This window comes from Carex rostrata, chromosome 26 (genome assembly GCF_964058835.1).
Source record: "Carex rostrata chromosome 26, lpCarRost1.2, whole genome shotgun sequence".
Taxonomy (NCBI): Eukaryota; Viridiplantae; Streptophyta; class Magnoliopsida; order Poales; family Cyperaceae; genus Carex; species Carex rostrata.
In genome coordinates, this window is record NC_135943.1 from 998,144 (window position 1) to 1,013,665 (window position 15,522).

Sequence of the window (15,522 nt, forward strand, 5' to 3'; positions counted from 1 at the left end):
AATAACAAGGATATTAAAATAGTTGAGAGGCTAGACTTTAAACCTTTACTTAAAAAATAATAAGAAGAAGAACTCATAATATTTTGTTTCTTTTATCATTTTGTATATAGTTGGGGGTGTGTATATATTATGAATAGCTTATAGAAGATTGCAGATTCTTTTATCATTTTGTTATCCATTTTCAGTTAGCTGTTTTTTTTTTATTATTTCCATATATTATGAAAGCCCCAACAAATGGAGATCCGTTGTACCATTTCCCCAGATAAATTTGGGAAATTTATTTTTGTCAACAACATACAAAAAGATTAGTGAAATTGTTATTAATAAATATAATCCGGTACTATTGACAACCTTTGGAGGTCTAATAGAGAACAGGCCATATAATATTTCCAGACAATAAGGGACAGCTGTTTTCCTGATGGCCAGTGCACAACGATTAGACCTTGTTCGATTAATCAAACTGATGCGCCTTGGTTAACTTATCTCTTAATTTTTTTAAAGAAAGATGAAAGTCTAATTTTTAAATTTCATGCATATTCTTGTTATTACAATAAAACAAATTGAGTTTCGAACCAATTACCTTTCCCATAAAGATCATGTCTTTATCAACTAACCCAGATGCTAGTTCTCAATTTATCTCTTATTTAAGCTATTATATATATATATCGATAGTTGATAATGATCAATGTCGTGTGGGCCTCATACATAGGTCATGTATTGGGCGAAATGAATATAATGATCCAATTAATTAGTTTTCCTGTCCAATCAGTGTCCTAAGTATTTTGAGATCTAATTTATCCTTAATTGTTTTTTGTGTCAGACCCATGCCAGCAAGGCCCATTGAGGCATTGACTCTTCTGGGATTAGTCAACAGATCAGATTTCATAGAATTATTTTAGAAAAATATGGATTTCTAGTCTTTCATATTTAAATATTCATAAAATTAATTTATTTAAGTCTCGATCCTGCAACCTGTACACAATAAACGTTATATTTTATTATTAAACCATAAGTTAAGTCATTACCTTTTGTTGGATTGGTATCACACAAAATAAATAGTGGAGTCCTATTATTTCATTTTGAACCGTGTGATTAAAATCTACGGACCAAAATTATATCAAGAAATTTCTAAATTTTAAATTGAATTGAATACTGTCGTTAATTTTAAATCAACTAATCCGTATTAATATAGTAGGATTCTATTTTTTTTTTTTTTTAAGTGGCAGATACAGACTCCGATCTTCGTCTGTTGAAAATGTACAAATCTCAAAATCAGTAATTTTCTGTGCACGAATCTCGAAATAAATGAAGGGATGAATTTGAAATAGCAGGGTCCTGTCATTTCCGAAGAATCACAGCAGATTTATTTCCTGGAGCATTCTAGCTTCCACCATTCTTCCACCATACTGTGGAAAATGGGAGGGTCTTTTTCAGAGTGTCTAATTAATGTGGATGGGTTAAAAAAAACCTCCCACCGTACTATTGGTGTGGTGGAAAATTACATTTTCATCTTTCATCGTATTATTGATACGGTGGAATTGTTTTTTTTTTTTTTAAACCAATCATTTGAAGTATTTTATTCTTTACTAAATAAAAAAAAAATCTTTTTAGCGTATGCAATTTCATTTTAGCGCAATTGCACGCTTAGCCCCGCAGAACTTCAAATTATAACATTTAGCCCTACATAAATAAATAAATCACCCTATTAAAAATTATCCATGGCAGAAGAGACCTTGCCAACAAATTATGATTTCTTTGGTTACAAATATTATAATGAATTATAATATTCAAAGTTGTGACTTGACCTGAGGTAATATTGATTGACGAATAATTAATCGAAGATATGTAAAAAATATTAAAAAATATTATTGATATATAATACGGATTTATTTGAGAATATTGTTACTATATTCTCATGATAATAAACAAAATCAATAATTTGGATTGAATATTTGAGTTTCAAAATCTATATATAAAGTTAAGTAGCTTACACCTGGCAAAGCTAATCATCAAGCAAGTCGAGTAATTAGTAGTTACTAGTTACCATCAACGGAGCAAAATAAAAAGGATACTGATACGGATATGGTTTTACCACTATCTGATCCGTTTGCACTCCTAATACAAGTAGAAAACATAAAAAAAAAAAAAAAAAGAATAAAACGGTGAGAGTCTGAGGGATGATGAGAGCCTCTTTTGGTTCGACTAGAAACTATATATCAAACAAAAATTATCCTTTCTATTTAAGTTTGGTAGCAAATTGTCTTCCAACGACTCCTTTACCCAAACCAAAAAAAAAATCAAGGCTTCGGGTACAAGTATTTAGAATAAATTACAAAATACAAGAATAAAATACAACCCCAAAATATAGTAGACAAACGGGTGCAAAAAGACATTCAACATTGCTTGGACCACAGTGTTTCCCTATCATTTGTTAGTTGTGATGGTAATTTGGTCAATATGTGTATTGTGCGGTGGAAAAAGAGTTCGTGATTTTATTCATGATAATATCAGGACAGAATTACGAAAATTTAAATTATGAAAACCAAAACGTAAAATAAACAATGTGTGATTATCAAGGTTCTAAATAACGTTTATTGTTCCACCATTTAGTTCCTTGACCAAAAACAGAGCAATGAAGAACCAAAATCTCTGCCTTTTTGCTTTCTTCCTCACAAATCTCTGCTTACATCTATCATCTGCAGCCGATGTACTCTACCAAATTTGCAGCACCACCGGCAACTACACCGTAAATAGCACATACGATTTCAACCTCGACAAACTCTCCTCCTCCCTTTCCACAGAAGCAGTTGCAGAACAGGGTTTCTATGAAAATACAATTGGTACAGCACCAGACCAGATCTCTGGTCTTGTCCTCTGTCGTGGCGACATCAATTCTTCTATTTGTGGAGACTGCCTTAACCAATCCTTCAAAGATGTAATGAATCTATGCCCATACTCAAAAGCAGCCACAATATATTATGACTTCTGCCTCTTCAGGTACTCCAACCAGCAGTTCCTCAACTCAAGTGATAATTCGCAAGTAATCTATATGTGGAGCACCCAAAGCGGTAGATTTAGTGGATGGGATCCATCGAATAACATTACAAAAGACTACTTCAACTCTGTGGTGGCCACACTACTAAGCACCATCTCAGATCAGGCAGCTTTTAACTCGAGAAAGCATTTTTGGACTGGAGCGATAAACATAACGGCATCCTTACCGGTGATCTATGGCTTGTCACAGTGCACGCCTGATTTTTCAAATAATACATGCCGTGCTTGTTTACAAGACCTTATTGATCAGACGCTAAAATCTTTTGATGGGAGGCTAGGGGCAAGGGTTTTAGGAGTGAGATGCAACCTGAGGTATGAAACATACACCTTCTTTTCTGGAAATCCAGATCAACAAATAGGTTCAATCTCGGGGACAGTCATACCAACTCCTCCAGCATCTAGTAACTTCCCAACTCAGCCTCCTACAATGAATTCTCCATCTAGCACCAGTAAAGGTGACTATTCAACACCTTATATGGCCTCTTTTCTCTTTCATTTTTTTCAAAAAGAAAGCCTGGAATATCTTTAATTCTTACATATATGTTTATTTTACAAAATGGCAACATACACAGATCTCCTAATTAATCATCAAAGAATGAACATAAAACTCTTATTTGTCAAGGAAGGTACGATAAGGATTCACAGTTATTAGCTTCAGCTGTTAATTTGAAATCCTCGATATAATATAGTCTGACATGTGATATACAAGTTTTCTCATAGGAATTATGGATCTTTTTCATGTAGATTTTTTAAAGGTTTTTTTATGTATATTAGTCCTGTAATATTTTTTTAATAAATTTTTTGTAAATATATTAGTCCGGAGATATATATATATATATATTTAAGGGAGAATTTCATATATACCACTCAAAACTGTGAAATTACGTATTTATCATCCAAATTTTTGTAATTACATATTTACCATCTAAAAATCTAATAACTCAAATATTTACCCAATATTACTTTAGTATATATCAAATATACCCAAAACTATAATAACTCAAATATATCAAATTTATGTTTAATTTTCTTAAAACTATAATTAATTAAGGATTAACTTAGTACTATCTCTTTCTTTCCTAATTAGAACCGTTCTCCTTTATATCCAATATAAAAGATTAAAAATAGAAATTCCAAACTGTGCCAGTAACAAAACACAGATTCTCAAACTCAGTTACTACTTTGATAACGGGTTGCAACATTAACGTCGAATTTAATATGAGTTATTTTGTTGGAAAAAAATTGGAGTAATTACTTTGTTTTTAGACGATCAAGCTGGAGTTGGAATCCTTAAATCCGAGTCTACTGCCCCTTCTTTCTGAGTTTAAGAGAGAGAGACGAGATGATGAGAGAGTTTAAATGAAAATAGGAAGTTACCTCAAAAAAGACGGAAGGAAAATCTGTGCGCAAATGAGGAATGGACAAAGAAGGAGGAACGACTAAATAACTTGTTAATTATATTTTATATAATCTTAAACTTAATTAATCTCATTTTTTTATTAATTGGGTAAATATGTGAGTTATTAGATTTTTAGATGGTAAATATGTAATTATAAAAATTTGAATGGTAAATACGTAATTTCACAGTTTTTGAGTGGTATATATGAAATTCTCCCTATATTTTATATAATCTTAAACTTAGTTAATCTTATTTCTTGATTACTTGGGTAAGTATGTGAGTTATTAGATTTTTAGATGATAAATATGTAATTATAGAAATTTGAATGGTAAATATGTAATTTCACAGTTTTTGAGTGGTATATATGAAATTCTCCCTATTTTTAATGTATATTTGTCCTGCGTAAACAATCCCTCTCTCTAGCTTTGAATTCCAAGCCCTGTAGGCAACCTGCCTAGACGATCTAATCAATTTTCCACAAAGACGTAATGACTCATCGGAGGTACAGGCAATTTTGGCCTGGCTAAAATCTTTGCTAGGTATAGGCGACCGACCATATATGTCTAGGAGGAGACAAAAATAAAAAAAAATTAGACAAAAATAAAAAGCCACTTCAGATATTCGATCTGCGCTAATTAAGCTAGATTGTGCTGATAAGAGTACTTGAGAGAAATGTTGCTTCTTGGAAGTCCCCATCTTTTCTTTTCCTTAATTTCCTCTTCTAATTTTTTCTTTTGTTCATTTTTTTGGTTGTGTTTTCTTTTGCTGTTGCCAGTGAAAAAACCACGCCCATCCCTCAAGTCAAGTCAGAATTTAATTCCCTGAAAGTTAATAAGGGTTACTACTAACTACAGAAGTTGCTTCCTTCAAGCCCAAATCTTCCATGTCAATATGTCAGTCAATTATTAGTGCAATATTAGTGTCATACTAAAAAATAACATTTCACTTCGGAGTTCGGACTACAAAAATAATTTCATATACAGGTGGCCCGAATTTAATACCTATATAGTTGTACTGCAACAGAATTCCAGTCATTTGCATATTGTAACATGATATGTTACATATCTTTTCTGTTGATCTGTATCGCAGCAGAAAAATTACAGCCATTGAGTTGGGATGCATGTTCAGATAATCAGCAAAACACATGATTGCAGAAGGTTCAAGGTTACACTTACTCAAATCTTGCATCACAAATATTGACCTAACTAAATGACCTGCCATCCAAATCGAACTCCCCAATCCAAACTCACTGACAAATCTTGAAAAGTCAAACATGCTAACTAGATCAAACTTAAACCTGAAAAAATCAGCATTTGAAGACCAGAAACCTGAATTGACCTTTTCTAAAGAGCAAACTTAGTTGACCCTATCTGATCTGGTCCTGAACTGTTCCTTTTCTGCAACACTACCAGTATCTATATTTGTGGTACTTAATCAAATCATTCGAAGAGGAAACAGCAAAACTTGCTTAAATAAAAAAAAGAAAAAAGTTGACCTACTCAGGAGAATTTAGAAGAAATATCATAATGCAGAACTTATCCCAAATTACATAAACACCTGACCCAAAATGTTGTCTTAATAGTCTATATATGGTAGGTGCTATAACCTTAATCTGACTGGCCCGTTATATTCTGGAATAATCCAAGCTCAACCCGAGCTGTACCTGTAAATTACCAAAAAAAAACCCGAGCTGTACTTGTAAATTACCAGAGATAAAAACTAATTTGCAATCCAATTAACCCAAATCCAAAGCCGGCCAGACTATAGTTGAAAGTGAACTAACCTGAGTCCAACTTGATGAACATTTGCCACATAATTTTGACTTTTTGAATGTGTTTATCCATCCGTTCTTTACGAATGTTGAATCTTTTTCTTTAGTCCTTATCTATGCAAAATTGCAAAAGAATTCAACTATTGATATGTGTTTATTATTTCAACCTCACAAATTTATTCAGGAGGAAAGATCAAGCTTCTCATTTATGTGCTTATTATTGGCTGCTTCATCGTCTTTTTGTTAATCAGATCACTGAGATCTGCAGGTTTAATTTTTTATACAATTGAACAGTACTTGTCAACATGTTCATTTGCATGAAAACTTATCTAACATTTTTTATCTTCTTTAATGATTTAGAAACTGAGATTTCTCAAGAAGAAAGAATGCTCGCAACTAACAATAATGAAACAAGTTCAGATTCTCCACTCTTTGATTTCAATCAAATAGCTAATGCGACAGGTAACTTTTCATCAGACAATAAACTTGGCGAAGGTGGATTCGGACCTGTCTATAAGGTGCTTCCTATTTGCCTCCATACTGCTTTCCTTTTTCTGTTTCTTATTTATTCCATTTATATATTCTTTTTTAAGAGAAAGAAAAGCCACAAGTATAACGTGGCCATTAAAGTAAAGGAAGTCAGTAAAATGCATGACAATATTTTATGATGAAATTAAAAGAAGAATTAGGTTTTATCGTGATTCAAAGTTCTTCTTCTAGGGCGTGCTACAAGATGGACTTGAGATTGCTGTCAAGAGGCTTTCTTCATATTCAGGTCAAGGTCTAGTTGAATTTATAAATGAAACCCAACTTATGGCAAAGTTGCAACACAGAAACTTAGTCCGGCTGGTCGGGTGGTGCATTCAAGGAGAGGAGAAAATATTGATTTATGAGTTCATGCCCAACATGAGCTTAGACTATTTCATTTTTGGTATGTTTCTAGAAACCTATTATCAAAGTGTTTTTGAATATTTTATCCATTTTTGCCATAGGTTTTCATCAATTACAGTACTAGAAAAACCTATTCCATGTTACTTTTTTTTTGAAGGCCAGCCGAAGCTGACATTTCGATTGATTAAAAAAAGTTATTTACAAGTTCAAATCTAACTATTTACCCAATTTTATACAATTATAAATAAAATCTCTCTATGTTGCTATTCATTCTCTGTTACTAATCTCTTGTCAATTCCTAATGTCTGGATTGGCCTGCTCCATCAGTTGCTCTATCCGTCTACTCTTTTATGTGAATAGTCTTCTATTCCTCTCTCGCCAGGGCATCCAGCACCCTGCTGCCCAGAGTCTGTCCCATTTGACCCTCTCGTCCCACCAGAACTGCAGTAGGCTCTGGTGCCTCATTGATCGCCACCGGTTATCTCTCAAGCGTCTCCAGAACTGCACTGAGTAAACACAAGTGATTAACAGGTGTGTTGTTGTCTCCATGATCCCTATGCCGCAGAGATAGCATCCTGGTTGTACATTGTATCCTTTAGTGATTAGGTTATGTTACGTTAGTAGCTTATTCTGCAGTGCCACCCAGAGGAAGAATCTAATCTTACTGGGCATTCTGATCTTCCATAGTGCAAGGTTGGTCCTATCAATAACTCCTCCATTGTGCATCATTGCATATGTGGAAGATGTTGTGAATACGCCAGACCCCGTCCATTTCCAAATGTGTGTTGCTCCCTGTATCCTATTCCCTGCCTCCGTTTGAGACACGGAAACCTTGTAAAATGGTAGTAATTCTATGAACGGTTTCATGAAAAATGAGTGGTGTTGGTTTTCTTGCAGTTGTTCCACTATCCTAACGCCATAAAGAGTCGCCAGGGTCTGTGGCCATAGTCCCCCCTCGTCCGTATCCAGTTTCCAGAGCCACTTTGTCAATAGGGCGTTATTCTGAATTGTCAATTCAAGAATACCCATGCGTCCATTCTCCTTTAGCCCGCATACTATTTCCCAATCCACTAAATAATTTATTCCTCTACAAATTTGGTTGCCCTTCCAAAGGAATTGCCTCCGTGCTCTATCTATGTTTGATAACTCCCTTCGGGATCTTTATTACCTGCATGTAATGAAGTGGCAATGTCGTTAGGACCGCTTTGACCAGAGTGAGTCTTCCTCTGTAAGTCAAAAACGATGATTGCCACATTGTTAGCCGATTCTGTACTACCTCTATTAATGGTTGGAGATCTGCCTTCCTTAGTTGTCTGATTGACCGTGGTAGTCCCAGGTATGTAATTGGTAATATTCCATGAAGATAGTAACCTTTCTATCACCCCTATCAGTCGATTAGAAATTGTTATTGGCACAAAGTTGCTTTTGCTCAGGTTAATCCTTAAGCTCATTAGATCCCCAAAATTGTAAATTATTTGCCAAGATTTTCAATGAGGTTGGGTGTGCCTCTGTGAAAATTATTGTGTCATCCGCATACTGGATCGTTCGCGGAGGCACCACCATTAGTGAGTGCATTAGCTGAATGGAGTTGTTGATAAATCACTTTAAAGAATCTGTTAGTAGGATAAAAAAACATGGGCGATAGTGGGTCTCCGGCCCTGCCGTAATCTTCTCTTGTGCCTGAAATAAGGGGTTAAGGTTCCATTTACTTTTACCGTCAAACTTGATGATTTTAGGATAGTTAAAACAGTCGCTAACCATCTCGATGGGAACCCCCGCTCGATGAGTAGATTAGTTAAGAAGCATCAATCTACTTTATCGAAAGCCTTGGCGAAGTCCACCTTATATAAGATAGAAGGGATTTTCATCTTGTGGCAGTAATTTAAATACTCTCTTGCTACTGCAAATGATTTCATGATTGATCTCCCCTTGACGAATGATGTCTGGTTGTTCGAGATCAATTGGTTCAGGTGCGACTGCAACATATTCGCCATAATTTTTGTGATGATTTTTGTCGAGGTATTTATCACACTGATTGGTCTAAAGTCGGAGGTTGTTGTTGCCCCTCTCTTCTTCGGGACCAGTGTGATAGCCACCTTGTTTATTTTTGTAATGTTTGTTTCCTCATAAAAAGCCAGTATGCATGTCACTACATCCGGCCCTACAATGTCCCAGTACTGCTGATAGAATTCTGCTGGGAACCCGTCCGGTCCACTTGCCTTCCCCTTCGGTAATTTAAATACCACCTTTTTATTTCCTCTTCCGTTATCGGTTCGTCTAATTCTGACAGTTTCGCAATCCGTTGTTGACCTATCCGACCTGTCAGGTCAAAGGTAGTTTGGCTTGCCTGTCTAGTACCCAGTAGTGCGTTGAAGTGGTTAAAAAGTACCAAGTTTAGATCCTCTGCATGCACCTGCTGTCCCGTCACCTCATTTGTCAAAGAGATGTGGTTGATGTTTTTCCTGCCGTTTGCCACCGCATGGAAATACTTGGTATTATTGTCCCCTAACTTCAAACATCGTGCCCCTGATCTTTTTTCCATTGTTCCTCTATCTGCTTTGCTAATTTAAATATATGAGCCCGGATTGATATTCTCAATTTGAATTCCCCCAGCGTTAGTTGTCTGACCTTCTTCGCATGGTCAAGTTGCTGCACTACCTATTTAGATCTGCGCAGAAAGGTATCTCTTTTTTTGTATGTGTCTAAAGCCCATTTTGTTAGCGCTCTTTGTGTAGCTCTAATTTTTTTGATCTAGTCGCTTTGCCCAGTTTGTAATGCTTTCGCTCTGATTCATGTTCCAAGCATTTCCTATTATTGCCTTTATGTCCGGGTGATCAATCCAGTGTGTTTCGAACCTGAAAGACCTGCCCGCATGTGTTAAGTGTGGTTTAATATGTAAAATCATTGGTGCATAGTCAAAAGCCGTCTGTGGTGCATCCGTTAGTTGGTAAGTTGCTCCCATCACATTCCACTGGTTTGATAATAGAACATGGTCTAATTTTGAGAAGGTAGGTGTTGGTTGTCTACTTGACCATGTGTAGGATCGGCCAATTAAAGGGATGTCCAATAGGTCCAAGTCATGAATCAGGTTATTAAATTGTAACATGGTACCTAAGTTTAGATTTGTGGATGTTGTGTCTGCATGCGATAGGATCATGTTAAAGTCACCTAAAATTATCCAAGGTTCATGATTAATGATTTCACTTCTCAATTGTCTAATCTCATTTAAAAATACTAATTTCTCCACATCACTTTGAGGCCCATACACACTTGTTAAAATAAATTTAAAGTCTCATTTCTCTAAAATAATAGTTGCACTGTAAGTTTTAATATATGTTTGGGTGCATCAGAAGGATTCACTCCACGCGAGTAGAATTCCTCTCTTCATCCCCATCGCATCAAGTGTTGTATAATTCCTAAATTTGAATGGGCAAACTTGCTGAACTCGAAAAATCAAGTGTTCGTTCCATTTAGTCTCTTGAAAAGAAACTATATCACAATTTGCATCAATCACACTATTTTTAATTACTGCGCATTTGTTAATATCCCCAATTCCTCTCACATTCCAATTTAAGATTTTGAACGAAAACTTAAATGGAAATTGCATTGCATTTGGTTCGTTTGACATCATTGAGTTACAAAAGATATAGTTCTAAACACTTGCACAAACCTCAAAAGTCCTAAACGGATAAAATTAAACTAAATTAAATAAACTTAAAGTGAGGCATCGCCTTCGTCCCCTTCATCATCCAGGAGATCCTCATCGAAGTCCAGATTAATATCATCTAGAACCGATTCTCCCAGGTCAAGTGGTCCTTCTTCATTCGACTCCAGTGTCGTCTCCTCCATTGCAACCTCTTCCTCTTCGGGATCTTCCTCTTCGGGCTCTTCTTCAAATTGTTCATCCTCATGCATGGTCTCATTCTGTGCCGCTGTGTAGCCGTCGTCTGGTTCCTCATTGAGTGGTAGCTTTGTGGTATCGTCTGCCATGCTATAAGTGTCGTCGGCTGCCATGGTGGCCTTGTCAGAGATGTTGTACTCCTCCTCTGTCGGGTCTTCTGCATCGATATTGTTGTTCGCCTAGTCACTGTTGAGGGTCATGTTGTCGCCGTGTGCCAGTAGTGGTTCTTGGTCCACCTCCGTTAGGATACCAGTGCAGAACCTGTTCACTTTCGCCAGCTGCTCCTCTAGAAGGGGGGTGATTACTATTGCGTCGTCTGCCAATAACTTGAGGACTGCCGCATCTTCCAGTTCTTTGCTATCATCGCCGCCTGGCTGGTCTGATCTTTGTTGGGGTCCTTTTTCGGGGTGTAGAGTCTAGTGTCTTCCCCTTTAGTTAGGATCCGAATGGACCTTCTAAGATTCGCTTCCGAGACAGGTTTTTTAACCCTCTTCCTAGCCCGCTTAGATTTGGTTTTGGTTGGGCCTATTGATTGCTCCCCCAAATTAGTCCCCAGTTCGGCCTATCCCATTATTTGTTTACCTTTTTTGTTTGAAGGCTCATGCTGGTCCAGTCCCTCTCCGAGGCCCATTAACTCTTTTTCTTTATAAAATTCTTCTTCAACCATATCAGCCCATGACTATGCCTTACTCTTCTCATGGCCCGCTCCATCAATTTGAAATTTGAGTAGGTCTGAGAGGCCTGGGCCCCCTATCTGACTCCAATTGCGTGTTGCAGAGTTGGCGGGTTCAATCAGAAGTGGCGCATGCGTGTCACTTGATTGAACCGTAGCATTTGCGTGGCCTGGGGTTGGTATGTTGCAATTAATGTTGTTCAGAATCAGTCTCCCTCCTTCCTCTCCAGTCAAAGAATGAACTAGAGTCTCCAGTTCATACCCTTCGTTCCCAATAGACCTTTCTGAATTCCTTACCTGCATCTCCAATTCTGATGTACCTTCCTCTCCCCTTACCCTTTGAATGATAGCATTGGTGCATGTTATTTCCTTTTGTAAGAAGAGGGGGCTTCTTCTGAGATTGACCTCTATGTCATCTCTCAGTTTTTCGGGTGGCATAGCCTCCCATATTCCAAACAGAGTGTCGAACTCAAAACTAATAATGTCCCCTTCTATATTTGACCGTTCAAAATCCAATACCTCCCTCAGATTTTTAGTTTTGATGAGTTTGACAAGCGACTCAGGGGGGGTGTATTATCAAGAATTGGTGTCAAATTAATTGGTTCCTCTAACCAAGAGTGTACCAGGACCTCAATCCCCCTAAGCATGCCCCTTTCCCAGAACAGAATGGTTTTAGGTATTTTAGATAAACCAGGTAAGGCCATAACCACCATCATTTTCTGAAGGGACCTTACATTGTGCATGGTGGAGTGCTCTAGTACCACTCCAAAAGTACTTACCGCTGGGATAAGGTGATCAAGGTTCCATTGGTGCGGCGATAGACGCTTGAGCTCAATCCATACCTTATATTTGAGGCCTAGAGCGGTCGCATTGTTTGCAATATTCCAAGGGTAGGGGATGAGACCAAAGTCATGGAGATTACTAGTGTTGTCACGCAAGAACCAGTCCATGTTAGTTCCTAGAGCCAATAAGAGCAGGTACTTTGAATCGGCTAGGTGAGTCAAAGGAAAAAATAATGGGTGTGTTGTAAGCTGCCATGAGTAGGTCCAGCACCACTTGGGTGTCATGGAACTGTCTCAGCCGAGCATCGATTATGATAGCTATAGGTAGCTCTTTGTTAGTGTTACTTATGTGTTGGGTCTCCGGTATGAAAACTATTACCACTTGAGGTCGATTTTCCGGCAGCCCCACTTCCCCCATGTTCCCTCGCGGAATAAGGGGGTCAAAACACTGCCTACGAGCCAGTGGGGTGTGGTGACAGTCTCTGGCCTGGTGTCCCGATATCCAATAGCGGGCACATACCCGATCTTTGCTTAAACAATCATTTTGGTCGTGACCAACCTCTAAGCAACTGTAGCATCGGTTTAACCATCGGGAGTGAGTCGGATCAGGTGGCAGGGGCAGCGGGTCTTAGTCAGAAACAGGTGAAGGTTCGCTTGTTTGTTGGTCCTGCAGGGTGGCAAACGTCCATGGATTTTGATCCATGTAGAACCTCCATGCCAATTGGTGCTATGGCGCAGCCAGTACGTTAGGGCCTGCCAGGTGGTCTTGCTATGCAAATGGGGTTGGCACTGGGTTGGTTATGGGTGTGGAATTGGTCTTTCTAGCAGTGGTGGTTGGGCATGTTTGAGAGCTTTGTTGCTTGTTCTTGGTCATGGTGGTTGTGTGTAGTTTGAATATGGGTTGATAACTTGGTTTGTTTGAATTTTTTGCATACCGAGGTAGGATATATGGAGTAGCGGTGGTGTACCGTTGGGTTGATGGCCCTGCTTTGGGAATAGGTGAGACAAGGGAACAGTGACTGTTCGTCGGGGACAGTGTAATAGGTGAGACAAGGGAGAGGTGTAATTCGGGTACCGCTGCTTGTTCGTCGGGAACCGTGATATTGTAGGTAAGGTGACGATACATACTGTTCCCCATGCCCAGCATTTCTCTGACGATTGTTGCCATGGCGTACATCATTGTACCGCTTAGTGTACCACCTTTTACTACTGTCTAGTCCTAAGCGGCGAGTTCTACTTTTGATATTAGTTGCGTACCTGGTGCATTGATGGGTGTACCTCTTGCGTTGAGCGGCGTACCAGTTCTTTCGCTGTTTATTTGTTACTTGGTGCCATCCCCCTCCAATGGGGATTGCCAGAATTTTCACCAGAGCTGTCGCCTTTAGAAAGAGCTCTCAAGTCTTTGTGCTATCTATTCCATGTTACTTAAAACGACTCAGCTCTTTATAGAAAAGTTGTGTTTTTTTATGTAATAGATGCTGAGTAATCTGTAATATATCACTGGATTTTCATTTTTTTCTTATAAAACTAATTTTTAATCACGCATGTAGTAATCTAAACTGGGAGGCCTCTCAGGTCACAAAGTTTCTTCTTTCTTCCATTATAAGAACCTATTCATCCATAAGTTTCTTTATTATAAAACATTTCAATATTTGACTCCTCATATTTTAAAATTTTAATTAAAAACTAATAATTCCAGACCAAGGAAATTTTGAGTTGTTGGAATCTAATAACAAAGATATTCAATATATTTTTTTTTATCTCAGATAAAACAAGAGGAGAACTTCTAAATTGGGAAAGGCGTTTTGAGATAATTGAAGGCATTGCTCAAGGACTCTTATATCTCCACAAACACTCGAGGCTAAGAATTATTCACAGAGATCTGAAAGCAAGCAACATTCTCTTAGACTCTGAGATGAATCCGAAGATATCAGATTTCGGATTGGCTAGAATTTTTAGTGCAAAAGAGCTCCAAGGAAATACCAACAGGGTAGTTGGAACTTAGTGAGTATAGCGCCATATGCAAAATAAAAAAAATGATAAATTTTGTTTTATTGTAAACAAGTAGCATAGTTAAAGTAGAAAACAAATCTACTCGAATTAGATAATTTAGTGTTTCTCGAGAAGATAAAATTAGTTTAATGAAGACAACAAAATTCAAATAACGATGGTCTATAACACCCTGTTGTTTTTTCTTCTTCTTCTTTTTTATCAGCGGTTACATGGCTCCAGAGTATGCATCCGAGGGTCTTTTCTCAATCAAATCAGATGTCTTTAGTTTCGGTGTGCTGCTTCTGGAGATTGTAAGCGGCATAAGGAATATGGGTTTTCACCAATATGGAGACTTTCTCAACCTTCTTGGATATGTAAACATATATACACAACTTAAACTCTTAATTATACAATAATCATATGTTACAAACTTAGAATGAAATTATGTTTCTACACTTAGTTTATTGTTGGTACTATGGTACCAAATAGCGGTCAGTATTGATATTCTTCTTTTCCATTTTTAGGCTTGGGATAGATGGAAAGAAGGAAACATTGCAGAGCTAATTTCTCCTGTATTAACTGAAGCTCCCCATAGACAGATCATAGAGAAATGCATCCATGTGGCATTACTGTGCGTACAAGAGAATCCAGCCAATCGACCTACCATGTCTGACGTGATCAAGTTTCTTACCACTGCAAGTATAATTCTACCGGAGCCCAAGCAGCCTGCATACTTCAATGTAAGAGTAACAGAGCAAGGAGTGGAACCATCATGCTCAATAAATTATATGACTTTGACCAACCCGGATGTTAGATAATTCTTCAATACCGGTCTATCATCTGATTTAGGTAATTAAATTTTAAGTTCTTCATGTAAGTAGTTATTACTTATGAGACGTACGTATCATATAAATTTAATATTTGAAGTTTTGGATCTGGAATTTAAATTCTAGTTATGATTTTTTTACGATTGTTCAGATTATTAGGTGTCAACAGTATGATTACAGTTGATAGCAAAGTTAGTATTTGATATTAAGCTTCAAAATAGTGGTGATAATG

The 15,522-nt window shown here is 37.3% G+C and overlaps 1 protein-coding gene across 2 annotated transcripts; it reads left to right on the forward strand.

The window, feature by feature from the left end:
- The first annotated feature begins 2,558 nt into the window (after positions 1 to 2,558).
- Positions 2,559 to 15,440, forward strand: LOC144544514 (cysteine-rich receptor-like protein kinase 15). 2 transcript variants are annotated; one of them, XM_078293035.1, is made up of 7 exons: positions 2,559 to 3,509; positions 6,409 to 6,492; positions 6,585 to 6,742; positions 6,945 to 7,155; positions 14,238 to 14,475; positions 14,687 to 14,837; positions 14,988 to 15,440. In XM_078293035.1, exons 1-7 carry the CDS (start codon positions 2,633 to 2,635, stop codon positions 15,279 to 15,281), a joined length of 2,013 nt encoding a protein of 670 aa, XP_078149161.1. In that variant the 5' UTR covers positions 2,559 to 2,632; the 3' UTR covers positions 15,282 to 15,440. The 2 variants fall into 2 exon arrangements, with proteins under 2 accessions (XP_078149161.1, XP_078149162.1); XM_078293036.1 differs by lacking the exon at positions 6,409 to 6,492.
- The last annotated feature ends 82 nt before the right edge of the window (positions 15,441 to 15,522 follow it).

Excerpts from the sequence above, each read along its gene's own strand:
- LOC144544514 (XM_078293035.1), top strand. The coding sequence starts at position 2,633 with ATGAAGAACCAAAATCTCTGCCTTTTTGCTTTCTTCCTCACAAATCTC. Across the intron at positions 6,493-6,584 it reads CAGATCACTGAGATCTGCAG|AAACTGAGATTTCTCAAGAA; the intron begins GTTTAATTTTTT and ends TTAATGATTTAG. Across the intron at positions 6,743-6,944 it reads GATTCGGACCTGTCTATAAG|GGCGTGCTACAAGATGGACT; the intron begins GTGCTTCCTATT and ends TTCTTCTTCTAG.